General features: G+C 38.4%; 4 protein-coding genes across 4 annotated transcripts; 3 read left to right on the forward strand and 1 right to left on the reverse strand.

Moving 5' to 3' along the window:
- Positions 1 to 76: 76 nt before the first annotated feature.
- Positions 77 to 7,073, forward strand: ufd1l (ubiquitin recognition factor in ER associated degradation 1). Its single transcript, XM_049579416.1, has 12 exons — positions 77 to 214; positions 444 to 576; positions 2,355 to 2,387; positions 2,481 to 2,602; positions 2,722 to 2,852; positions 2,939 to 3,011; positions 3,115 to 3,183; positions 3,269 to 3,337; positions 3,411 to 3,461; positions 3,573 to 3,661; positions 6,158 to 6,242; positions 6,471 to 7,073. The coding sequence occupies exons 1-12, from the start codon at positions 212 to 214 to the stop codon at positions 6,543 to 6,545; spliced, it is 933 nt and encodes a 310-aa protein (XP_049435373.1). The 5' UTR covers positions 77 to 211; the 3' UTR covers positions 6,546 to 7,073.
- A 467-nt stretch (positions 7,074 to 7,540) lies between these two features.
- Positions 7,541 to 10,607, forward strand: lg6h22orf39 (linkage group 6 C22orf39 homolog). Its single transcript, XM_049579465.1, has 3 exons — positions 7,541 to 7,628; positions 9,510 to 9,677; positions 9,796 to 10,607. Exons 1-3 carry the CDS (start codon positions 7,599 to 7,601, stop codon positions 9,925 to 9,927), a joined length of 330 nt encoding a protein of 109 aa, XP_049435422.1. The 5' UTR covers positions 7,541 to 7,598; the 3' UTR covers positions 9,928 to 10,607.
- A 158-nt stretch (positions 10,608 to 10,765) lies between these two features.
- On the reverse strand, positions 10,766 to 13,141 carry mrpl40 (mitochondrial ribosomal protein L40). Its single transcript, XM_049579464.1, has 5 exons — positions 12,969 to 13,141; positions 12,731 to 12,808; positions 11,836 to 11,991; positions 11,421 to 11,502; positions 10,766 to 11,292 (listed from the first exon to the last, which is right to left on the reverse strand). Exons 1-5 carry the CDS (start codon positions 13,028 to 13,030, stop codon positions 11,065 to 11,067), a joined length of 606 nt encoding a protein of 201 aa, XP_049435421.1. The 5' UTR covers positions 13,031 to 13,141; the 3' UTR covers positions 10,766 to 11,064.
- Positions 13,142 to 13,363: 222 nt separating this feature from the next.
- On the forward strand, positions 13,364 to 24,630 carry acaa2 (acetyl-CoA acyltransferase 2). The gene is made up of 10 exons (XM_049579269.1): positions 13,364 to 13,509; positions 16,191 to 16,357; positions 16,480 to 16,608; positions 16,814 to 16,930; positions 17,077 to 17,224; positions 17,377 to 17,552; positions 21,403 to 21,532; positions 21,668 to 21,738; positions 23,690 to 23,844; positions 23,937 to 24,630. The coding sequence occupies exons 1-10, from the start codon at positions 13,494 to 13,496 to the stop codon at positions 24,016 to 24,018; spliced, it is 1,191 nt and encodes a 396-aa protein (XP_049435226.1). The 5' UTR covers positions 13,364 to 13,493; the 3' UTR covers positions 24,019 to 24,630.
- The last annotated feature ends 1,669 nt before the right edge of the window (positions 24,631 to 26,299 follow it).

Raw genomic sequence — 26,299 nt, forward strand, 5'->3', positions numbered from 1 at the left:
AATTAAATTATAGCATTTTTATTTCAATGCGTTGCTGTGATTGGCTAACGTCTTTCATGTCGTCATTTCCGATTGTCAGCTCGTACACTTCCGGAAGAAGCGGAAGACAACAGTGGAAAATTCGCGGCTCATATGCCGAATTTCCAAACAAAAAACAGAAACAAAAGTTTTGATTTGAACCTTTTGACAACCAAAGACCTAAGCTGTCGACATGGTGAGTAACACTCTTATTTCGTCCAACGATGACGATTCATTAATGTCAAAACAAACCGTACTCGGAGCAGTTCAGCTAGCTCAGCTAGCTAGCGAGCGGCTAACAACAACACGAAAGCTGCCCTGTCATGATGGAATTAACCGTTACAGTTCTACGTGGATGTTATCATCTGCTGTAAAAATGTCAGATGTATGTGTGTTTTACTGGTGGGATTTGGTTTGTTCCACAGTTTGCTTTCCAAGCATTCGACCACCCGATGTCCCGGGGGTTTCAGAACCGCTTCTCCACTCAGTACCGCTGCTACTCGGTGTCCATGCTGGCAGGTCCCAACGACCGCTCCGACGTGGAGAAAGGAGGCAAAAGTGAGTGCTACTGTCACAAGAGATGCTTAAAACTTCCACACCCCTCTAGTTAAACGTCTTAGAGCAAACTGTCTTTGTCATCTTTGATCGAGTCAGGGAAACTATAACGTAAAGAAAATAATAGTGACTTTAATCGCCCCCCCCCAACAGCCCAGTCCCTCTGTTTCTAGTCCCAAGTCTGTGACCCCTGTTTGACGCAGTGTTTCCTAAACTTGACGGCCCACCCAGAAGCCTGTTTTTGTACTTCAGTGTTTTTACTGCACATTTCTTGTTAAAGGGACAGATTGGTCATTTGGTGACTAGACACATGAGCTACCCTGCCAGTGAATGACCCCTGCTTTCTAGAGTTGGTCAGTTTATTATATTCTGCTGACTCATGTTCAGCTTTGTCTCACTTCCCGGTGCAGTGCAGCCAACTTTTTGTTTGCAAGGTATAGTCCCTTATGAACTAGATTGGGACTGCACAATGACTTAAAAAAAAAAAAATCCAAATCTCAATATGGCCAAGTGCAATATCCAAATCACGGGAGGTGCATGTTTTTGATAAATGTAAAATGTGTCACAACATAGCATTATAAATGCAGCATTGTGGTGCTACAGAGATGCCCCGGCCTACAACTCATATTCCAGACATAAGGGAACATGCTTGTTTGGTACAGACTAGGGGTGGGCGATATGGCCCTAAAATATTATCATTATCATTATTATTACAAATTTGTAAAAAATAAACAGATAGATAAATAAATAAATGAAATAAAAAAATATGCATATACACACATTGTATTATTAATTTAAGAACATGGAATTGCAACACAGTAGGTGATATAGTTTTACATGTTACCCTAACAGTTTGCCATCAAATATTCAGTGGAAAATAAACAAAAATTATCTCTCAGTTCTTTAGTTTGTAAACAACAACAGTAACGCAGAGTGAGATTTAGATTCTGTATACAATATTAATAGTTTAACAAAATAAAATCTACCACAAATTACACATTTAAACAGCTTCCAAATACAAAAATGTACCCTGGGATCTATATATATAAATCAACAGGGGATTTCCTTCTTTTAGTAAAATCCTAAATGACTGAGTTGGGGTTTTTTCCACCTTATGCTCTGACATTTCTCCTCTAATTATCATGCTGTAACCTATGACAGGCTGTTATGCTATGATAACTACTGCACATTCACATACATGGAGTTTTTTTGTCAAGCCGGGAGTGTCACGTAGGTTTACATTACCAAAGGTTTATGACAAAATGACTTGATGACACTGAGTCTTGTGTGCGGACGGCGATAGAGGAGAGGGAGAGACGTTATACTGCTGCTCAAGGAGCTGCTGAATGAGTTCCCTCTGAGCGGTAACTCGCTAATAGAGTCTGAGAAGTCCGGGGCAGTTCATAAAACATCCAGGACGCCACTGTTTATTCCACACTACTGAAGCTGTTCCTCTTTTTGGAGTCACTGCTTTTTTTCAGTGAAAATGAAAAGCAAAAATTACCATTCCCACTAAAATTGCAACCCATATTGCAACCGCAATAACTGCAGCATTTTATAGCAGTTGCTGCACCATAATTACCCCGAGTAATTGTGGTTTGACTTTTTGTTGGTATGGTGATATATTCCTCCTGACGTTATGTTTAAAAATGTTGCATAAATGACCCAGTTTTTGTAAGGATCAAGCTGGTATCATACCTGTACCTTATGTGTTCAGCAACTTTTATATATTTTACGTATTTGTTGTTGTTGTCTCAACTAATAAGCGGTTTCTTTTTCAGTAATAATGCCACCTTCAGCTCTTGACCAGCTCAGTAAGTTTAAGTTAAATCAAGCACCTCTTCATTATAAAAGTCCTGTATGAGCCTTCTATGAATCTAAGCATTCTGTTACTTTTACTTGTACAGGCAGGCTTAACATCACCTACCCAATGCTGTTCAAGCTGACCAACAAGAACTCAGACAGAATGACACACTGCGGCGTTCTGGAGTTTGTGGCAGACGAGGGAATCTGCTACCTGCCACACTGGGTGAGAAACAGTTTGATGTCACCGCCTATAATGTTCTCTGTTGATTAAATGCTTTTGAAGCCACTCTGTAGGCATCAGTCAAAGCAGCACTTATATTTGCTTTATTTTGTTTGCTGCAGATGATGCAGAATCTTCTGCTGGAGGAAGGTGGTCTGGTCCAGGTGGAAAGTGTTAATCTTATGGTTGCCACGTACTCAAAGTTCCAGCCACAGAGCCCTGACTTCCTGGACATTACAAACCCCAAGGCAGTGTAAGAGATATCAGCTAGGAACATTAAACAGACCTTTTCCACATTTTGTGTTTAATTATATTGATTAAGTTTTCACTTAATTACAGACTGGAAAATGCATTGAGAAACTTTGCTTGCTTGACAACTGGTGATGTCATCGCCATCAACTACAATGAAAAGGTAAATTAACCTACTTAAATTAGTGTTGGACTAATATATGAATATGTTTTGTCTTTATTTTTTCTCCTGAATACACTTCTAATGGAATCTGAATTTGTTTCAGATATATGAGCTGCGAGTAATGGAAACCAAGCCAGATAAAGCAGTGTCTATCATCGAGTGTGACATGAATGTAAGATCCTCTATAGTATCACAGACAACAGTGAATTACTGTGTTGTGATCTCCACTTCAAATGTGTCGTGACTCTGTTTCTCAGGTGGATTTCGATGCTCCTTTGGGTTACAAAGAGCCTGAACGACGACCTCAGCACCAGGAGGAACCAACAGTAAGGATCAAACCCTAAAGGTACCTGCAGAAATTGTGCTCTGAACAGTTTGATAAAATGTATTTCTTCACAGGAGGAAGAAGCAGATCCCACCAGCTACGCTGACATGGACATGGGATTCAGAGTGAGTAGATGTTGCTGTGGGTTCAGAGATAAATAAATAAATTTCCCTACCAGTACTAATGACTGTAATAACTGGAGGTGATGTAACTCCTATTCTGTTTCCTATCATCAGGCTTTCACTGGCTCTGGCAATCGTTTGGATGGTAAAACAAAAGGGATTGAGCCCAGCCCTGCCCCTCTTTGCCCAAGTGAAATCAAAAGGTAATGTTCAGTAATTACACATGGACATAAGGTGGCATACAAATAAAAAATTGTAACATAATGGTTTAACTATTCAACATGATGATTGTGTAACATTACAAGGTCCTGCCATTAGGATGTTTTTGGTGTTTAATGCCTTTATTAGGCAGCAAACATGGAAGCAGTTAGAAAATGAGGGAGAAGAGAGATGGGGAATGATTTATAGCTAGGTTCTGATTCTGGGGATATCGGGGCTCAAGCTCAGCACTTTGGAAACACCTATATACTCTAACCAATCGAGTGCCTAACCCACAAAAATAAGTAATGGAATTAAACATAAATGGAATAGTCATTAACGACATGATGAAAACTGCAAAGGAATTTAATACCTTTTTCATACAATCAGCTGGGGAATTAGCAGCAACTTTCCAACCTCCACAATTACGAGAGACATTGAGAGACCAGTCAATGTTCTTTTGCATAAAAGAGGTAGACTAAAGTGAGACTAATAAAGTCATAAAGTCATACGTCTTGTATTAAAATACACAGTTCTCTTTTGTTATCGTCATGTGGACAACTTATCAAATCACTCATCCATCGTGCTTGTGACGGCACAAGATGGAAACATTAATTGTGCCCTCCACAACTATGCTATGTTATTTAGCACAGTGGTGCTAGGTGAGCTAGCAGTAGATACATGCTTCCTTCTGCTCGGTAACACAGTCGGTAGGTTTAGTTCATTAGAAAGAAAATAGTTCCTACATGAAACTGCTCAGAAGGTCTGTGGATTATCCTGAGTAACCAAGTCATGATTTCTGTAAAGAGTCTATCAATCTAGTTTGATGAATAACACTACAGGTAAGAGGAAAGATAAATATTTTTGATTTTAGCTTGAAGCCAACGGGCACCTCACACTTAGTATTTTTAGTCCTATGGCTATCATAGACGATTTCTTAGAGAGGACTAAATCTTTCATAGGTTTGTTGCGGGTCAGTTGGTGAGCTGAATTTAAACATACAATTAATTAATTTATTTTATTAAACCTGTAGCAACCACTATCAATGAAAAAAGCTGTTAAGAAGCTGAGTAGGCTAGTAACTGTGACTATTTGAATAAAATCCATTCTGAAGTCCAAAGATGCGTTTTATGATGATTTATTAAACAGACAACTGAGATAATTAAAGCAAAATGAGATGAAATATTTGGTGATGTGATAATGGTTGACAGAAAACACCAGAGCCAAAAGCTCACCCTCTTTTCTGAAAGCTGCCACGCCAGTGAAAGAACAGGTAACATAATATGAAACCACACCCCTGCGCCAGTTACAACTACCGCAAGTGAAAGTGACCAAAAGAACATGTGCAGAACAACAGAGGTTATATACATATATTCTGGCTGCTACAAAACCTTCATTTGCCAGGAAGTCCCTTGAGATTAAAATGTCTTTTTCAAAGGAGACCTGGCCAAGATAGTGCACCATTGCAAGGTTACAAAAAATATAAAACAGGGCATGTCAAAAACACACAGAGGAGACAGACACACTACAAAATCCAGCTTCGGAATAATAATTACACTTTTCAGTTTTTTATCAGAGCTTTGAACTGTCCAAGAGAGACAAAATTATTAAGGCGCGAAACAGGAGAAAGCTGTCCTACCAAGTTCTACACAAATCCTTGGCACAGGGTAGAGCTGCCATCTAGTGGAGCTAAAATCATAATAGCTGTTGGTGAGTGATAAAAGATTGCTCAGCTAAGAAGGGAGTTTACTCATTATGGATTTGTAAATAAAAATATACCGATGCTCCTGTCTTCTCAGGCTTAAAGAAGGCCAGGAACCTAGATCATGAAATATACAGTCATGTGTGCATGACAATGACTTGGATATAAAATGTAGAGAACTTTGATACAGAGAGTCAGGGCATCACAGTATAGAGTTGTAGTCTCTAACAAGTTCTGGCTGTGTGAGCTATTTTGTATAATTTTCTGTGATTTCTGTGATGAAGTGTTTCTATGATGCCCTGTGAGTGACCGCTATGGTACAGAGGAGCATGGCAGGAAGTGACAAAATGCCTTGTCTGACAGCTGGAAAAACTAAAGTCTGAAGCCTGCAGGAGAATTGCCAAACTGTGCATTATGCTGCCAAACCAAGACTGTGTCCACGCCCTTCTAATTGTCCATGTTTGGGTTTCTGCAGACAATAAACTCTCTGCTGCTTGTGGCTCACTCCACATCATCTTGTTTTGGTGTCAAATAACGTGGTCAGCTTGCTTTTAGAAGATGTAATTCACAGATTGGCCATTCAGCGAATTGCAAAATACAACAATAGACTCACCTCTGCTTGCAGCATCTTACAGCAAGAATGTGTCAAAATGTTATCTTTGTACCACTGCACAATGTGACATATTAATTCCTGAGATCGTCAGAGTTCCACTCTGCCTGTTTAATCTGTGTTACTACAAATCACTGAACGTTGAACCTTTTTTTACCAGTGTTTTAATCATAATCTTCCATCTCACAGAGGCATTCCCAACTACGAGTTCAAAATTGGCAGGATCACCTTCATCAGAAACTCAAGGCCTCAGCCCAGGAAAATTGTAGACGATGTAAGAAATGTGAAGGATTTTATCAACTGTTTATGAATATTCAACAACGCTATGTTTGCAGCATATCAGTACAGTTCCTCACTCTTTTCCAGTACCTATACTAAACCATTTTACTGTGTGATTAATTCTGTTTATTTATATAGAATTCCCTACATAAATTTTGTCATGCAGCACTCATGCTGTAGTTTACAATTATAACTACTTTTAAATCTCTTCTAATTCTCACAGGATGATGCCATGAACAGATTCATCGCCTTCTCAGGAGAAGGGCAGTCACTACGCAAGAAGGGCAGAAAGCCGTGAAGGATTCCAAGTGAAGAGACTGGCCAATGTGCATAGACTCATCATATCTATTGTCACCTTCAACAACAAAGTAAAAAACAAACAAACCTGGCTTTCAGATGCATTGGCATTTTGTCTCCCTGTCCCTTTGAAATGGGATTTTTGCTCTCAAGGTGGGAGTATTTGTAATTAAAACTCCGACAGTAATGTATTGCTCAACAAAAGCTGAGCTTCATAAAATGCTGTGTGGAGTCTGTATCACCACACCACCAACACAACGAGGGACTTCTGGAGTTTTGTCGTGATATTGGAGCATTTTCCCCCTTTTTCCATAATTGTTGCATTTTTACAAATGACTTGAAATATACTGTTATCCAGAGCCACATTCAAATGACACAATGGAGCAATAAAAGCTCGATCCTTTTGTTTCTAATTTTAATGAAAATAAGTTTATGTTTGAGTTTTTTCTGAGCTGGAGGAGTAATTTGCAAGTTTTTCTTTTTTTTCTTGGCTTATTTATAGACAAATAAAGGATTGTGTTTGAATTAATTAATTGTCACTAATGGTTATTTTTGTAATGTATGTGCATGCATGTGAACTACCAGATGAAACAGGTACTTAATAGGATGTTTCTGTATTCATGGTATTTTTCTTGACTAAAATTAGATTTATTTATGATTTATAATTGATTGTCTAGATCTAATTAGACGGTGTAACAACGGGATAAAATTATAAGAAATATGCAAGTAATTATTTATAACAACAATAGATAATGGGAAAAACCAAAAAGATGTGAAAGAAGAAATGTCTGTCTAAAACAGGTTCTTGACATATCAAATGCAGAGTAGCTTTAAATGAAATGGTCATAGTTATGGTTACTACAATTATGGTATGTTAAGTCAATCTTCGTTAGTTTTATACACAAATTCCTGTTTTATTTTGATGTTTACGGCTGGAAAGTACTTCATATGAGTTTCTTCAAAGTAAGGGCTGTAGAACCGTGTTTTAGCGCTTTTATTGTGAAACGCTACCGAACCGGAAGCAGTGTTGCTGTATTGGTTAGCGAGGCTAGCAATGGACCGGTCTGGTGGAGCATCGTGGAGGGTAATTAATTAAAACATTTTGTAAATTACGCTTTTAGCTAAATGTCATGTTTAAATTGCACTTACCTTGTTCATGATATTCCTGATAACAAGTGGAAAGTGCCAAATTTGACCCAAATAGTCAGCAAGGTGATTAGCTATCGTTGCTAAATTCCCGAAGTAACCTTAGCTAACGTTAGCAATGTCAGTTAGACTAAAGGGTTTTAACAGAAACCCTCAGTTTTTTACCTGATTCACTGCATTATCTGAAATCTACCTTTGTTATAGTCAATGAAAATAGAAAAATACATGGAAGTATAGATGGTTGTGGTTGTAACGTTAGATCAGCCACTGAGGTTCATCTAAACCTAAGCGTCCTGAGGGAGGCGCTGTTCTCTTTTCAACTCAGTAAGCTTTATTGGCATGACACTTCTTATGGGTTGCCAAAGTACAATTATAATTTAAAATAGTGAAAATTCAAAAACATTTAACAACAGTGTATTATTACAAATACTAAGACATGCATTTTAAAGGAGATAAAAAAAACGTATTAAGTGAAGGAGTAAATAAAAAGACTGTGATCTGTGATGAGATGAACTATATGTTGTTTTGTTGCTTGGCTGTGACATGCACTGACATATCTTGCTGCATCTGTAGCGCTGAGAAGATGTTGCATTTTAGTCTGTTCAGAGAGTGTATCAAATTCTTGGAGTTTACATTTAATTTTTGTGAAGAACTTTGTTCTGATGTTTTTTATATTTAGCAGGAAATGTTGCTCTGTCTACACCTGTCTCTGAGGACAGCTGACACAGCCTGTCTTCTCTAGGCAGCCAGGTCTGCCTGTGTCTGCCAGTCTCTATGGCCTGGCTGTGATCACTGAGTCTGTACATAGTCATTGTCTTTCTGAGTTTGTGATCTGTCACAGCCGTCAGATAGTATGCCATTGTGTACTGTCTGTTCAGGGCCAAATCGCATTGATGTTTGTTTGGGATTTTTGTGGCAGATGTCCAATGGTTTATCTTTAACTATAATTTGATTGGGCTGGATTGTGTAAGGGTTGTCCTGACGCCCTGTGCTGTTAGAGGAGGGGAGCTTCAGGACCGAGAGGACTGACTGAGAGGACTCCTCTCTATGTTCTCTTCTTGGCAAAGGAAAGCCTTGTAATGGTATGAGTTGGGGTCCCTTGTTTTTAGATGTTTGTAGAATTTCATTGCTCTTTTTTGAATCCTAATTAAACTGGAGAGTTTGTAAGTGGTGTTCCTGTGGACTCTGCGTATATTCTTTTTCTCTAACGGTATCGTTAGTAAGTAAACACCATTGCATTTTATTTATTCAACAGTATTACTTAGTGTTTTAGAAAGCCTCCTGTTAATGGACAGTTCATAAATTCTATCATATGTGCACACCCAAAGTTTTAAATGGATAAGATATAAAAAAAATAATCTTATGAATAACAGACAAAATAAAGGCTAAAAATAGTGAAATAATCTACATTTAAATGGCATGAAATGATTGAATCCTGCATGTTTTCACAATTAGTTAATAGCAGGTCATTTTTATTTAATTTTGGGAGTTTTAGTATCAGAATGGCCCTTATCCACAGTTTTTTCACAATGGCATTTATCTCCAATGATTTGATTAATTTTCATTTAATAATGTCTCTTTTCTGTTAACCAGTTCTCAGTCAGTCAAGACAAACAGTCTTTGGCCTCACTGAAAACCATAACCAGCTGCACATGTTGAGTTCTCCTCAGGTTGATCCTTACATCTAACATGAGCTTGTTTAGTGTAACTAAAAGTGGAAGTGATGCAGATACTTACCAGAGACTCAACAGTAGGGAGTCAAAATAATACTTTTTGAAGTTGGTTTGGTGACAGTTCCTACCTTTGTCTGTTGGTACAGCCACCCCGAGCCTGCGATGACTACTGGAGTGAATTCAAACACTGCAAAAGCTTGAGGAACCGTTTCCACCACTATTACGCTTACGGTACTTCCCCATCCTGCCAGCAGTGGAAAGAGGACTACCATAACTGCAGAGAGTGGGAGAAACACAGAGGCATAGAGGCCAAGGTACAGCAGCAGGAAATCACATTGTTTAAAAACATAAACAAGTGACCTTAATCAATGTCCTGAAGAATACATCTAAACACTTGAAGACAGTTTTATAGATTATATGTCTGTGTTGCAGGAAGCTTTGCAGAAGAGCGAGAGGAACAGAGTCGCAGAGCAGAAAAACTTCACCCCAGTGTGGGAACTAAGGCGAGACCCTCCCAGAGACTGGCACATGCCCCTGAATCAGGAAAAGCCCCAGGACTCCTGAACTGTCACTAATGACCTGCTGTCTTTGTTCCATGGCGGCGAAAGCAAAGTGAAATGAAGATTCAAAATTCTTGTCACATAACAGACTTAATGAAATCGTTCAGAGCCATGTGCTGGAGAGACTGGTCATCACATATTGCCACCTCCAGCTCTACTCAGTGAGCCTCTGAATGGCAACAGTGGTAGCAGCACCTAGTGGTCAATGATGGGGATGACAGCGTGTATTCAACTAATGAATTACAATATGATCTCTGCAAAGGCAGTGTCGGGGTTGTTTTTTTTTGTTTTGTTTTGTTTTTTTGCCCATTATAAATAATTCTCTAAAGCTTGTGTAAACTGAACCACAAAGGCTGACTTCAGTCTCATTGTAAATGAGTTTTAATAGTAATTGCCTTGTTTTTCTGTGTACAGTGTAAGAAAAGGGCAGTAATGGGTCAAATTATGCAGTGGATATATTTTTAAAATTCCATATTTCAACCAAGAAACAAAGGATCTATCGTGCATTGTTTAGACAAGTTATAAAGTAAAATGTTAATGCTCCACTAGAATGTAATAACACGTAATATGCAGCCTTTGTTGGTATCGAACGGGCGAGTTGGCCTGAGTAAGTCTTTCAGTATTTCTCAAAAGGACCATATGAATTGTCTTCAACCAAGGTAAATATTCTTCTTTTGGATGCTGTAGATACTTGTCCATGATAATATATTATTAATACATTAATGACAGAATTCAGCTTCACAGTATCACCTTACAGAGTTGTGCATTTGCAGTTTTCTGCCTTATGTAATCTAATATGGCTTTACCCTTTAACTGTCTAAAATTACTCTGAAAAAATTGGATCAATAAAAAAAAGTACACTTTATTTTCCACTTTCTTTTGTTAAATTTTATACAGAAATGTGAATGTGAACAAAAAAATCAACGTATAATTTCCATGAATGTTGTTGCATTTGATTCTGACATGAAACAGCTGAGCTGGCTGCACAATTCAAGAAACACAGAAACACATTTGCAAAGTGTCCTTCGCACCTCCACATGCAGGCTGTTTAAAGGCTGCATCTTGGCTTACTGAATCATGTACAAATACACTAAATATATGACAACACATAGAGGCTGCTCCGACAGCTGTTCCTTGTCCTTCACTGTGTGTAAACTCTAGTGATGTCGGTGTATTTCCCATCAGGAGCTTCATAATCAGTCTTTGGTGGTGTGTAGGCAGGACCTTCATGAGTGAAGGGAAAAAGAAGGGGGTCTGGCTTCAGCGCTGCCTGATACAGCTCCTCAGACTCTAACTTCAGCTCCTTCAGCGCCTCCCTCTGTGCCTTTATAGCATCTTCAACAGCCTGGACTTCAGCCATGTGCTGCTCCTGCAAGAACAAAGACAGAACAGAGCATCAAATATGGCCCACTAAGTGTTCATGATGGAGAGCAGAGGTCAGAGGTAAGATTCTCTGTAAAATCTTAAGTGGTGAAAGTTTAAGAAGCAAGTGGTGACCTGTTTGTATATACTCCACTTCTTCAGCAGCAGGGCTCGACCCTCACTTTCTTCAAATGACAGCCTCGGTACAGAGCGTTGCCTTTGTAAGAGAAGAAGAAAAAAACAATTTATAGCACTCTAGAGTCAGCGGGCACCACAGCAGCAAGGAGAGAACAAAAGGTACAGTAAGTCCAAGAAAGACTAATGACGCATTAAAGCAAATCCATAAAATAAATTAAAATGTGTAATTTTAATATCGAGTAGTCATTAGACAATGTTATTATGATGCTTTAATGTGTAAGAACAACACCAGCTTCATTCTTTAATGTATGTTACCACACCCAGCACTGCAGGCAGGTTCACAATGCCCTGGCAAAAATCTAACCAGATTAATAACACATGACAGTGTGGACAATAGTAAAATGAGCTGTACCTTGTTTCATCCAAGCATTTGGCTGGAATAAGTTGGTCCTCTATGGGGATAAGCTCAGGTGGAATCTTCTCCAGCCTCTTCAGCTTTCTTTTCATCCTCTCTCTGATCATCTGCTCCCGTCTTGGATCCACTTTCTTCTTCTTTTTGGGCTCCCCTCTTAAAACACAAAGCACATGTCTACGTTAGCACATTCAGCCACAGAAATATCTTGAAACATCTGGGATATATACGAATATAATATATTGATACTGTGACATTAAACGTGATATTGTCCGGGGTTTTGGCTGTACACATCTGTGACTGAGTAGTATCAGGAGTTTCCTCTAGCCCCACGTCCAGCCCTCTGCATTGTGACCATTTAGTGCAGTGCACACAAAGATCCAGAAGCCAATCACCGCTCAAATAACACTGGCTCACTGTTGTTGTGCAGCTTAGTTTTTTTTTTTTTTGAACTAGTGAATTAATCAATTGACGGATCTACAGAAAATGAAGTGACAATAAATATGATAATGAGGTTATCATAAAGCAACAAGGCCGATGCCATTCTCTGATTTCAGCCTCTCAAGAGTGAAGATTATTTTGCTGGTTTGGTTTTCTTCATTTTACATCGTTGTAAATTACATATTTTGACAATATGTAGACGCCATGAGGGATTCTGGAAACAGTTTTGGGGCATTAATTGATAAATAAATTAATGAAATAAGTGCCTATTTAAAACAGGCCCACTAGATTGGCAGTTAAATGCAGGACCTGTCTTAATATTAGGCAATGTTTTAGTGGTGCATATTCGTCAACAAATTCATGTAATTACCAAAACACAACAGACATGCAGTGAACCTTGAACTTCACTGCTGGTTGTGAATGCAGATGGTTTATTATCCAGCCTCGATCATACCTCAGTGGGGCAGAAGTCTTCAGTGTCATCACAGGAGCAAGCCAAGGACTCTGTACAGCATGTTCTCCCAACAGGTACCTGTGGAACAACACGTAACAAACAAAACACGGGTCACGCGGGGGTGTTTATCAACCACAGTATTGATTTAGCATTATTTCTCTGTTGAATAACCTTAGCCATGTTAGCTCCAGGTAGCTAGCTCCTTGTTAGCTCTTCACATCGTAGCACAAACACTCACCTTGACGGAGCGGTGTGTCGAGATAAAACCCTGCAGAGACCGCGCGATAAAGCCACAGACATGTTTCCACTGTGTGTTGTTTCACTTTAAACTCGCTTGCCATAAAAATGTTCACATGTAGTTGTTTCGCCTGTCCCCTTGCCTGAGTGACAGGGCAGACGTGTCGCGAGAAGATGACGTAATCGACCGGCCACGCTTTTGATTTCAGTGGCGCACTTTCGAGTATATTTTTCTTGCTTAAAATAAAAATAAACAGTATTAAAGATACAATACTTCGTCGGTGCTATAAATATTAAAATAAACTACTCTCTGAATATTTTAAAAATATTTATTAATGTCTTAGTTTGAATTTATATGTAACTTTTTTTTGTCGAATCTGACTGCACGAGTGGAAAGTTAGTCGGTGCTGCTATTTAGGGGAAAGGTCGCAGGACTCAGGTTTTTATATGCTGATCACCACACACTGAGCCAGAGCCACACGAAGATTGAAGTTTGATCCTGACAGTGGTGAATTGATTCAGCATCATGGCGCTTATCAGAGGTAAACAAACACATTTCACTTCACAGCAGGAAGCAAAAAATAAGCAAGAATGGATGAATGTGGACCTGAGCTGTGCTGCTTTTATTGTGAATGTTTGGGCTACTTTTGGCCTATCTATGACTCAGTGTGGGATCATTACTGATCTAAAATGAATGTCTCCACCTTAAAGTTGACTTTATGCCAATTCTTAATGTGAGGACAGTTTTAAAACGTTTTGTGATCACAACGGCACTGCAAAATAGGCGAAAGGTGACAAGACGGTGCCATGATCATCAACAGCTGTTCGTTGATGGCATCCCCATCTTTACCTTTCAATTTATTTCAGTGCAAATTATAATAATCGAAATTAATTACTTCATTAGTGTCGGAAGAACTCCTTACTTACGTTAAAATAGTAACATAACAGTGGTAAAATACGTTACTCGCGTGAAAAAGTCCAACATTTGGACACTTTGTTCAAGTAAAAATATCGCAAAATGTATCAGAAGTAGAAATATGAATTAATAACGGACATATTTCAGTGGAAATAAAGTAAGGTTTTTTCCATTTAGAAGTCTTGGCATTGTGTTCTGTAAAATTAATGGCATTAAATCAAGGAAGGTAGATTATTAACAATGTCATATTATCAAGCAGTAGCCTGCTTTATTGGATTATAAAGATTGAATCATTAACGTGCAAGCTGCAGTCTGGTAGGTTAGGTTCCCCACACTTTTACTACTTAAGTGTAGCTGAATCTATGTAAATCTTATTATACATGTGGGATATAAAACAGTATTTGAAAAAGATCTCAGATAATGTAAAGCAAAGTAAAAAGTACAATATTACTCCCTGACATTTAGTGGAGTGGATGTATAAAATAGCATGAAATGGAAAATTCAAATAAAATACAAGTACCACATACAAGTACCACAAAACCCAAAGCAGTTAGTTGTGTAAACATGCTTTGTTTAACCTGTTGTTTAAAGTTGTTTAACGTTTGTTTAACAAATTGCACAACATTAAACAAACTACTCTGGCACAAGTCAGGTGTTACAAGGTTAGTAGGAAATGCCATGGCGGGTCAAGGCATCCTGCGTCCCCTGACACGTAGCAGAGGGAAGTCCACAGTTCAATGTCTGAATAAACTAATAGCCTTATCTTTTAAGAATATTAAGATAACTATCTGACCTACCCACACACCACTAGTTGCTTGTTTATTATGAATACATTATTGTATTATTGCAGCAATTTCCATCACTCAGAATGTTGAGATACATTTGCATGTCTTTTAAATCAGTTATCGTCAATTCTGGTTTAGATAAAGTAAACAGTCCAGGGTAATAAAAAAAGTAAATGTCCATTACTTTTTTCTCTTTTTTAAGTGTTTGCAGATGAAGAAAGTTACGAAAGATGTAAACAATTTAAGGTCCAGTGTGTAGGATTTAGGGGGATATATTTTTTTTTTTTTAAAGATATTTTTTGGGCATTTTTTTTTAAGCCTTTAATTGATAGGACAGACAAGCGTGAAAGGGGGAGAGAGAGAGGGAGTGACATGCAGCAAAGGGTCACAGGCTGGATTCGAACCCGGGCTGCTGCGGCAACAGCCCTGCATATGGGGCGCCTGCTCTACCACCAAGCCACCGACGCCCCTTAGGGGGATATATTGGCAGAAATGGAATATAATATAATAAATATGTTTTCTTGTTGTGTTTTCATTACTTTAGAATGATCCTTTACATGCAAAGTGGGTCCTCTCCCACTGTCTACGATGTTGTTTCTACAGTGGCCCAGAACAGAAACCAAACACTGGCTCTAGATAGGGCCATTTAGGTTTTTGCATTTTTGTGCCACAGTAATTCTCCTACACACTTGACACATGGGAGAAGTGTCAGTTTGTTGCAATCTGCAACTGCAGCCACCAGATTCCACTAAATCCTTAAGTCTTCTTTAATACAGCATGTTTTTTTTTGAAGAAGACAAATGTTGTTTACCTTGCCTTGAAAACACATTCACCACACCCGTGTTTCAATGTTGTTGAATTATGTAAAAAATGAATAGGCATAGTTTCTATTTGGTTAAAAAAAAATCATAATAATTCTCCCAAAACCCTGATGTTAATCAGTTGAAAATGCCCATTTGTGAGAAAAATATTCATTACAAAGAGCTTTTACTCTACTTTGAGAACTGAATATCCAGAGGTAGTGCTTTCCCTAGCCCCTCCAGTCCAGTTTGATCCATCTGATGTTAGTTTTCTGGCTGTGGCTCAGCGGTGGGTAGCATAGGTGTAGACTTCGGAGGGGATGCAGGGGACACATGCCCCGCATTATTTACATCATGTGCATTTGTTCCTCCAATTTTCATTGTCGAATAATTTGTCAATTGTTTGGTGTATAAAATGTCATAAAATGGTGAAAAATATCAATCAAGGCAGGGCAAGGCAAGACAGCTTTATTTATATAACACAACCCAAAGATATTTAGTTTACCGTTTATAGAGGAGTTAAATAAATACAGAAAATATTCATATTGAAGATTTGGAATCAGAAAAATCTTGCCTTTTTCTCTTAAAAAAATACTCAAACCAATTAATCAATTATCAAATAAGTTGGTGATTGATTTAATGGTTTAAAACTAACTGATTAATTATTGCAGCTCCAGTTTGACGTCCTTGTCCTTGTACTAAAATACTCTGTTTCTCCTCAGGTGTATTTGTAGTAGCTGCCAAGCGCACTCCGTTTGGTACGTATGGTGGCGTGCTGAGGGATCACAGCGCAACAGACTTGGCTGAGCATGCTGCCAAAGCTGCCCTCGCTGCAGGGGGCGTGGCACCAGAACTTATAAACAGTGTCATCATGGGAAATGTTATGCAGGTGCCTACAATCCAACAGATCAACACCCACATTTAACAGAGCAAGCTTATTTGTGTGCTGCCCAGTTTCCTTGGTTTGGTCCTCACCTTTTAATTTCTCTTAACCTACCCCTTTCATTTCAGAGTTCAGCCGATGCACCCTACATTGCTCGCCATGTGGGTCTGAGGTGCGGTGTTCCCATCCCAGTTCCTGCTCTTACTGTGAACAGACTATGTGGATCTGGTTTCCAGGCCATTATCAACGGTGCTCAAGTAAGCACACCACTGAGAATGAAAAGCATTCTGGCAGAAACACAAACGTAGAATAATGCAAAATATTGTACACTGTTGTATAGTGACAGCGAGCATGGTCCCAACATTAGTAAAAGTGTAATGTCATATATCAGTTAAACATAATGTGTCTTGACTTTTGTCTTGTTGTTCCAAGATATAACCCTGTTACCTTGTGTGTTTGCAGGAGATTTGCCTCAAGGAGTCGGAGGTGGTCCTGTGTGGAGGCTCAGAGAGCATGAGCCAAGCCCCGTATGCTGTTCGCAACATAAGATTCGGTACAAAGTTTGGAGTCGATCTCAAGGTTGGCTTATGGATGATTTTCTCTACTTTATAATCCCCGACACTTGACATAAGTGTACATGTGATGGCCACAAAGACAGCTTGTTATGACGCCCCCGAAGCTTGTGACACAAGCATAAAAACCTCTCCTCATCCTCTGCCTGACAGCTGGAGGACACCTTGTGGGCAGGTCTGACTGACCTGCACATCAAAACCCCAATGGGCATCACAGCAGAAAACCTGGCCGAGAAATACCAGATCACACGAGAGGAAGTTGACAGCTACGCACACCAGACACAACAAAAGTGGAAGGCAGGTAAGACGGGTCAAATTCTTTTATATCTTTTTAATATTCCCTCAGTCTGCTCACCCTGCATATGAAAACATTGAAATATTTTGCTTTTAAGAAGAAAGGCTGGAGTTAAGAAGTTAACTTTGCTTAATAGTTATTTTGTTTTCTATTTACAGCTCATGAGGCCGGTCACTTCACGGCAGAGATTGCTCCCATCGATGTGAAAGCTAAGAAAGGCAAAGTGCCCATGGCTCAGGATGAACACCCTCGTCCACAGACCACACTGGAACAGATGGCCAAACTGCCTCCAGTTTTTAAGAAGGGAGGGACTGTTACTGCTGCCAATGCCTCGGTGAGTTTACGCCTGAGGTGTTAACTCTTTTTCAGGATCTGAGGTGATCAGTTTATTTTTATGTTAATATTGCTAGTGACATAGAACAAATATTCTGTTTTACTTTAAAGATATTCCATGCAGGATCTTTCTACTTATTTTCTGTATTTGGGATATTTATGGGCATGAATCCCCACAGCGCTCAGGTGAGGTTGTGGCTTCATAAAAAGTTAGCAGCCACATACCAGGACACAGCAGCAGGCATCCAAGAGACTGTAGTGACTTTTTAACAAAACAGAATGTCTTATCAAGCCACTGAGGGGCAAACGCATGCACGTGTTCTTTTATGTGTGCTTTATGTCTTTAGATTTGGCGATCCATTTATTCTCAATACAATATACACACGCTCACCGTAACACAGAAGGGCGACAGCATTGTCCATATGTAAACATTATTCCATTCAAGCAATTCAGTTTTTCACGCTGATACTTCATGCTTTTTAACATGCTTCCCCAACACAGTCAAAAAATATTTGCTTCCTCATTCCACACCTGATATTTATTACCTGGAGCTTACCTATATTCCCTTCACACATGAATCCTTCACCCTGTGTTCAGTTTAATAACTGCATGTGTATATGTATTTTCACCTTGTTTAGATATGGATAGAATAAACAAACAAAAATATATATGCCTCCAACAGACACTGTGCTGAAAAATAAGCAAATAAAGTGAGGTGAAACGCCAAACAAGAGTGAATCGGGGGTTGGCTTTTCCTTTTCCTTTCACTAGTGAGCGTGTTTACAAACAGTATCAGACAGTCCTGCAAAGTATACCTTTAAATATTTTGAATAGTTTATTATTTTATCTTTAACATGTCCAGTTACTGTTACGTGAAATGCTATTAACACCCATTTAGTTGTTAAGGAGTTATGAATAGAGTTCGACACTTTGATTTACAATAAAATACATCTTAATATAAATAAGTGGTGTAACGATACACAGATCTGGATTGATATGTTGATTCAGTGATCAATGATCCAATCTCATCGACGCTAAGTGAAAACATTGATACATATTGTCATTGTTAAGGTGTGCCTTTCTTTTAAATTCCAATGGCACGTCTCAATCAATCAATCAATCAATCAAATTTATAAAGCCCAATATCACAAATCACAATTTGCCTCACAGGGCTTAACAGCATATGACATCCCTCTGTCCTTTGGGACCTCACAGCGGATAAGGAAAAACTCACCAAAAAAAAACCTTTAATGGGGAAAAAAACGGTAGAAACCTCGGGAAGAGCAACTGAGGAGGGATCCCTCTTCCAGGACGGACAGACATGCAATAGATGTCGTACAGAACAGATCAACATAATAAATTAACAGAAATCCATATGACACAGTAAGACAGAGAGAGAGACAGACAGACAGAGAGACAGAGAATGATGCAGGACAGACGGTAATGACAGTAGCTTACAACAACATTAATGAAAGTAATGATATTATAATAATATTATAATTATAATTCTGGTTATTGTGGTACAATATGTTGAAAGTATATATAAATGTCTGATAGTATACATATGTGACAATAATCATGTGTATAATAACAGTAGAAGTATGACTAATGATAATAGCAGCAGCAGGAGGCATCTGGCAGGACCAGCAGCACGAGAGAGAGAGAGAGAGAGAGAGAGAGAGAGAGAGAGAGAGAGAGAGAGAGAGAGAGAGAGAGAGAGAGAGAGAGAGAGAGAGAGAGAGAGAGAGAGAGAGAGAGAGAGAGAGAGAGAGAGAGAGAGAGAGAGAGAGAGAGAGAGAGAGAGAGAGAGAGAGAGAGAGAGAGAGAGAGAGAGAGAGAGAGTTAGACACTAGAGAGAGAGAGTTCTGGAGAGAGAGAGAGAGAGAGAGAGAGAGAGAGAGAGAGAGAGAGAGAATATGGTCTTGTTTCTTAGGTCCTGTTAGTACACGTGCTGCTGCTTTCTGTGTCTGTGTCACCATTTCTGTCCAAGCACTTCCCAAACATTCAAACAGTGTGAGCAGCCCAGCACCAGGCAGCTAATGGTAGCACCATAGAAGAAACTATGAGGATACTTATTGAACATGATATCGATCTGGCTAAAAATATTCCAATTTGTAATTGAACCAATCACATCATGGAAGTGAAATCTGGGGTCCTAAATTAAATCAAAATTTCTGTCAAATGGGACAAACAGTCATAGAAACTTGTTTTACACTGAGTTCTGTAAGAATATCATGCAACAGGTCCAGAGAAAGAATGAAGCCACGCCTGCAGAGCAGAACTCCAATACTCTCCTCTTGATCTTTAAAAATCTGAGATCAATTAAATTTTACAACCACCTGCAAGTCAAGATGCCACAGACATAACACAAAGCTCCTCAGCTGCCCAGAGAAGAGTCCTATCACGTGTCAGGCTGGTCCTGAGGCTCTAGACCAAAACACCAACTGTAATCAGACCAAACTGTAATATAATCCATTTGAATTTAAATGAATTAATAACTAAATAAACATTATGGCTCCAAACACGGTTTGTTTTTAGTAAGTGTTTCTGGTTTCCTTAAATCATCTTAGGTCCCGTTCCAGCAATCACAGGAGCTCTTGAAAAGCCGGGCTGACTCTCAAGCGACATGGATCTTGTGGAGGTTTGTTATCAGTGAATAGAAAACGCTCCTTGTCTTACATTCCATCAGTGGTGGAGGACGACAGTATAAGTCCTGCATTTAAAAGTTTACTAATGTAAAAGCACAGAATTATTAAAAATGTACTGGAAGTATCAAGCAACAGTAACACACACACACACACGAACACACACACGAACACACACACACACACACATGAACACACACACACACACACACACACACACACACACACACATAAACACAACAATGTAACACTTCAACCCCCTCAGACACACATACATGTATATAGTTTAATGTTAAATTTTATATATCACTTGTTATTATTTATTATTACTATTATTTACTACTACTTTTACTACTAATACTATTACTATTATTGTTGTTATACTATTTTTACACTTATTTTATTTTATGTTATTAATTCTCTAAGTGCTTTGACAATATTGTTATTATAACTTTCATGTCAATAAAGCAAATTTGAATTGAGAGAGAGAGAGAGAGAGAGAGAGAGAGAGAGAGAGAGAGAGAGAGAGAGAGAGAGAGAGAGAGAGAGAGAGAGAGAGAGAGAGAGAGCGAGAGAGAGAGAGAACTAGAGCCTAAGTCGCTTACTATGCACTTCAGTTGTCCAGTTATAGTCAGATTAAGCATAATTACTTTTTTTAAGTGTAAACGTACACAGACATTAAAAACTAATGGTGACAAAGGTTGCTTGTGTCCCAGCCAAAGAGTTGCATTTAGAGCTTTATAAGTTAACACTAGGATTTTGAATTCAGTTCTGGATTTTACAGGGAGGCAGTGCAGAGAAGCTAAAACAGGAGAAATATGGTCTTGTTTCTTAGTTCCTGTTAGTACACGTGCTGCTGCATTCTGTGTCTGTGTCACCATTTCTGTCCAAGCACTTCCCAAACATTCAAACAGTGTGAGCAGCCTAGCACCAGGCAGCTAATGGTAAGCACCTAAGAAAAAGACTATGAGGATACTTATTGAAATTGTGTGATATCGATCTCAGGCCCCTGAAATAAACTTAATCAAAATCACATCATGGCAGGCTTTGTGATATCAGCAAATATTGTACTGTCACCTGAAGTATTGGATTGTGATGAAACTTGTGATTTACACTCCTAAAATGAATATCATGCAACTACTTTTACTTTGACGATGAGAATGAAGCCACTGTTACTAAATCCATCACTCTCCTCTTGATCTCCAGGGTGTATCTGATGGTGCTGCTGCTGTGGTGATTGCAAGTGAAGATGCCCTGAAAGAACACAAGCTCACTCCACTGGCCAGAATTGTAGCCTATCACGTGTCAGGCTGTGACCCGAGCATTATGGGAATCGGTAAGTGACACCACTGTAACAAAACTGTAATATAATCCATTTGAATTTAAATGAATTAATAACTAAATAAACTATTATGGCTCCAAACACGGTTTGTTTTTAGTAAGTGTTTCTGGTTTCCTTAAATCATCTTAGGTCCCGTTCCAGCAATCACAGGAGCTCTTGAAAAAGCCGGGCTGACTCTCAACGACATGGATCTTGTGGAGGTTTGTTATCAGTGAATAAAAAAACGCTCCTTGTCTTACATTCCATCAGTGGTGGAGGACGTACACAGTATAAGTCCTGCATTTAAAAGTTTACTAATGTAAAAGCACAGAATTATTAAAAAATGTACTCGAAGTATCAAAAGCAACAGTACTCTCTCTGAGGAAAAAGCGTCTCCTGCTACTGATATACAGCGTTATCATATATGACAATATTAGATTAAAACTGATGTATTAATGTGTATGCAGCATTTTACTGTTGTAGCAAGGGGAAGTGGATCTAGTTTGATTCCCAACCTAGGGGTCGGGTCCCTCCAAATGGTCACAAGATAGGTCTGAGAAGTTGTGAGATGATTAAGGGCCCAGACACACTACACACAGTATGTTTACATGCACAGCTTAATCAAGCTATGCTCAAAATTCGATTTTGGCGTCTGATCGGACTTCTGTCCTTGTCCCAGTTTACATGCAACTGAGAAAATCGAATTACTGACGGGAACGTGTCCTCCTCCTCAACACTAGGTGGCAATATGCGTCGTTTTAGCGGGTTTAATACGGCCCCCTTTCCGGTTGACCTATTATGTCACTTAATAACAAACAACTGGAGTCAGGCAGCAGACCGGCATTTTCGAACAACAGCAAGATAGATAATCGTACAGCTTTGTTCATCTCGTATGTAATGTACGCGTTACTGATTGTGCAGATAAGGTACACGCTATCCTTCATGGTCATGGTGATTTTGAGAGGCAGACAAGAACACCGTATGCTGTTGGAGGGCTACAACAATAGCATACGGTGAATTTCAGTCGCATTATCTGGGTGTCTTAATCGGAGTTGGAGAACTCCGATATTAACGCGTTTACATGCACTTCAGTTGTCCAGTTATAGTCAGATTAAGGCCATAATTCGTTTTTTTCAAGTGTAAACGTACTGACAGACATTAAAAAACTAATGGTGACAAAGGTTGCTTGTGTCCCAGCCAAAGAGTTGCATTTGAACACTGCAAAGACTGCGGTCAACTCGCACATATGTTCTGCACATGCGTGAGATAAGTCCCCATATCATACCATTTACAAAGGGAAATTGGAAGACGGAAACAAACAGTTATAAACTGTTTATACTAAAGAGCTCAATGGCTTTAAAAAATTGTCTTACCCTTTATATAACAAGTTTGTTTTGATCTGACCCCTTCTTGACTCTAACCATTTCTTTGCTTCCTCACTTCCATTTCTCCTCTCGTGCACTGAGCTGAACTGTTAATCAGACTAATTTCACTCATTGGCCGGCTCCGACACCAATTGAACATGCTGACTTGGCTGAAAAATTGCCGACAAGGGCAGGCTAGTTCCAGCACTTTGGGACGCAATGCAAAAACCAGGGTGATAGACGCTCAGCAATATCCTGACACTGATTGTCAGCCGACTGTTGGCTTGGTGTGTCAGGGCCCCTGGGAGAGGCAAGAAGAAAACACTCAGACTTTTCTCTAAATTTGCTGTTTTTTAAGGGGCTATATTTGATCATTTGAGCTCTTTGGGCCTCATTATATATTTAAATAAAACCATGTGAGAAGTTTAAAAGGGTTAATGTCTCTTTGGTGTATTTGCGGACTACTCATAGACATCTGAAACTTGACCAAGTGCCCTAACTAGACGCTGTGTTTTTGTAAGTAGCAACAAGACAAGAAAGGTTGGAAAAAACCTGTTTAATCTTTAACAACATGTTGTGTTTTAAGCTTATCAGACTTTTTTTATGTTAAAGCTTAATCTGGCATGTAACTCTTGCCATCAGATGAATGCAGGGGAGTAATAAATACCCAATCTCCCCTCTGAAATTTGATGTAGCCTAAGTGTAAAGTAGCTTAAGACGGAAATACTCAAAACTTCATTTCACATGTTTTGATTTATTCAGGTAGTTTTTACTCAGTTGTGTCACTGATGTAATTTGCTTTGCACAGGTGAATGAGGCCTTTGCCCCTCAGTACCTGGCTGTTGCCAAGGCTCTTGGACTGGATCCAGCAAAAAGCAACGTTAACGGTGGGGCTATTGCCATCGGACATCCACTGGGTGCTTCTGGAGCACGTATCACCGCCCACCTGGTTCATGAGCTCAGGTAATTTTATCCTTTAGTAATTATGTGTATATATATCAGGCAAGACGTCTGCACATTAAACAGCTTTGACTAATGGACTTTGTTTTCGACAGGCGACGAGGAGGAAAGTACGCCGTCGGCTCTGCCTGCATCGGTGGTGGTCAGGGCATCGCCATCATCCTTGAAAAGTACTAACTGGGGAAGCTGCCAGTAACGCTACCGTGCACTCATATAACATAAAACACAGGTCACACGTGCCAAAAAGAAATTTTTTATTGTTAAACCTTTACCGTTCACATAAATGGCAAATGTTCTCTTAACATGAGGCGCTGCTGCTTCATTTTCACGGCACACAAAGAAAACTCAACATCGTTCTTTTTTTTGCTGCTTACTGTTGTTACTTCTTTCAGTCTATTTATACAACTGTTGTACAATAAATGTCTGAGTCCAGTGTTGCCTTAGAAGCCCTGTGAAGATAAAGAGTGAATCCATGTTTCTGTGCTTGTTGTAGGCCTACCAGAGTGCAACAGACTGTTTGTGAATGTGCCTGAGATACAGAGCCAGGTCCTCAGTCACATTAACACGTGTAGCATATCATTAACTCATAATTCAGTACAGTTTGTGTGGAGTTATAGTAAAGTTTTAAGGGCCTCTGAATTCCAATGTTTGCCTTTGAAATGTTCTCTATCACTCCATTATCAGGAATCGGTATTTACAATAAAGATGTCTGACCTGTGATGGCTCCTGCAAAACTGATTTTGTATTTCTTCATCAAAGAATCTCAATAAATTAATAAGAAAAAGTGAAGTTTTGTCTTTTGAATTTTTCATCATCAGTCCTTGACAGCAAAATAAGTTATGTTTTTTAGATTAGCAGGGAATTCAGATTCAATAGATAGCCACTACTAGTTTGAATTTAGTTAGTAAAGTGTTTTAATGGTAGTTTTTCTTCTAATAAATCAAATTCAGAAATGTTTTTTGCTGAGTAGGTTTGCACACAAGGAATTTTACTTGGTGATTTGGTTCATAACAACAAACATGGTTATGTAAAGACATAAATGAAAGTAAGACAATCTACAATAGAATATGAGAAAATATATAAAGATACACCTGTTATCAAAGTTTCAGTTTTTAAAGTATTTTTTAATGTTTGTCTTTATTAAATATACCACCACAATCAGCATTCTTTTTTTTTCTTTTTTTTTTTTTAATGAAAGTAGTTCCCTTTTGATTGTTTTGTTAGACATTTTAAAAATGGTTTTAGACGAACTGATAAGATTCAATAGACAAGAGTTATTGAATAGCGGATAATTGTACTTGTCATAAACTACATGTTAATCACAATTTTTGGATCATAACAACCCCTTAACAACTTTCGCTTTTATGCAGACAAAAGTGTGGAGTTGATGTGTTATTTAAAGCAGGGACACTGTGAAAAATAAAGTAATAGAGAGCATCAAATGTGTCTCACAATATCTTCCAGAAAATCTTTTTATGCTCTGCTGGTGTGGAGATTGTTTAATGATTATTTAGGGTTTTTTAAATTAATTGAGAAATGTTCAAGGCTGTCATTTTTAGTAGTATTTTATGTCGGATATTTTCCTTAATGTCGCAGGAGTTCTGTATTTATCAGCGTATACATATATTAACATGATAAGCAGTAAACATAAGTCCATAGAGTCATGAACAATCCACAACACAAGAATCCACTTTACCAAGAAATTATACATTTCTTTGTTAAAATACTCACTGTTATTTAACATGTTAATATCATCACTATTAATATAAACATTGATTTATACACTGTATATAGCCTACTGTGATATCCAGCTACCTAATGCATATCAAGCAACCACTGATAATTCCATATTTATTCCAGCACCCTTTACGCTCTGCATCACTGAATTAATTTTTAACTGTTTACAATTTCATTGTGTTAGACTTCATTTCAGCTTTGATGTCCTTGTTTTTAGCTGTATGTCTATTTCTGTGTAGGTAAACTGCAAGGAAGAAAAAAATCGTAGTCAGATCCTTTGTATGTGTTCATTTTACATTGGCTGCTCTGATTCTGGTTTCTTATATTAAAAAGTACATTTGTTCATGAAAGCAACTGAAAAATATGTCCAAACTTTTGGAAAGTAGCTGTTAAAACATGTTATGTTGATTTTATTTCAAATTTACAGTGATGCTAAGGAGAAATATATTTAGGACTTTAAAAATAAGTAGAAGAAAAAAAAACTTTATTGAACAATTTGTAATTATAACAATAAGGCAAGTCCATCGTATTGTCAAAGTAAATAGTAATGGAACTGAGTGGAGAAAAAAGCAAAAAAAAATAAATTAATTAAAAAAAAATAAAAAGGAATTAAGGATGTCATCCCAAAAAAAGGAAAAATAAAATACTTAACATAATAAATCCATAAATAAATAAATTATGAATTATGAGTAATACACATGAATAATACAAAACAAAGTTG

Source organism: Epinephelus fuscoguttatus, linkage group LG6 (genome assembly GCF_011397635.1).
Source record: "Epinephelus fuscoguttatus linkage group LG6, E.fuscoguttatus.final_Chr_v1".
Classification (NCBI taxonomy): domain Eukaryota; kingdom Metazoa; phylum Chordata; class Actinopteri; order Perciformes; family Serranidae; genus Epinephelus; species Epinephelus fuscoguttatus.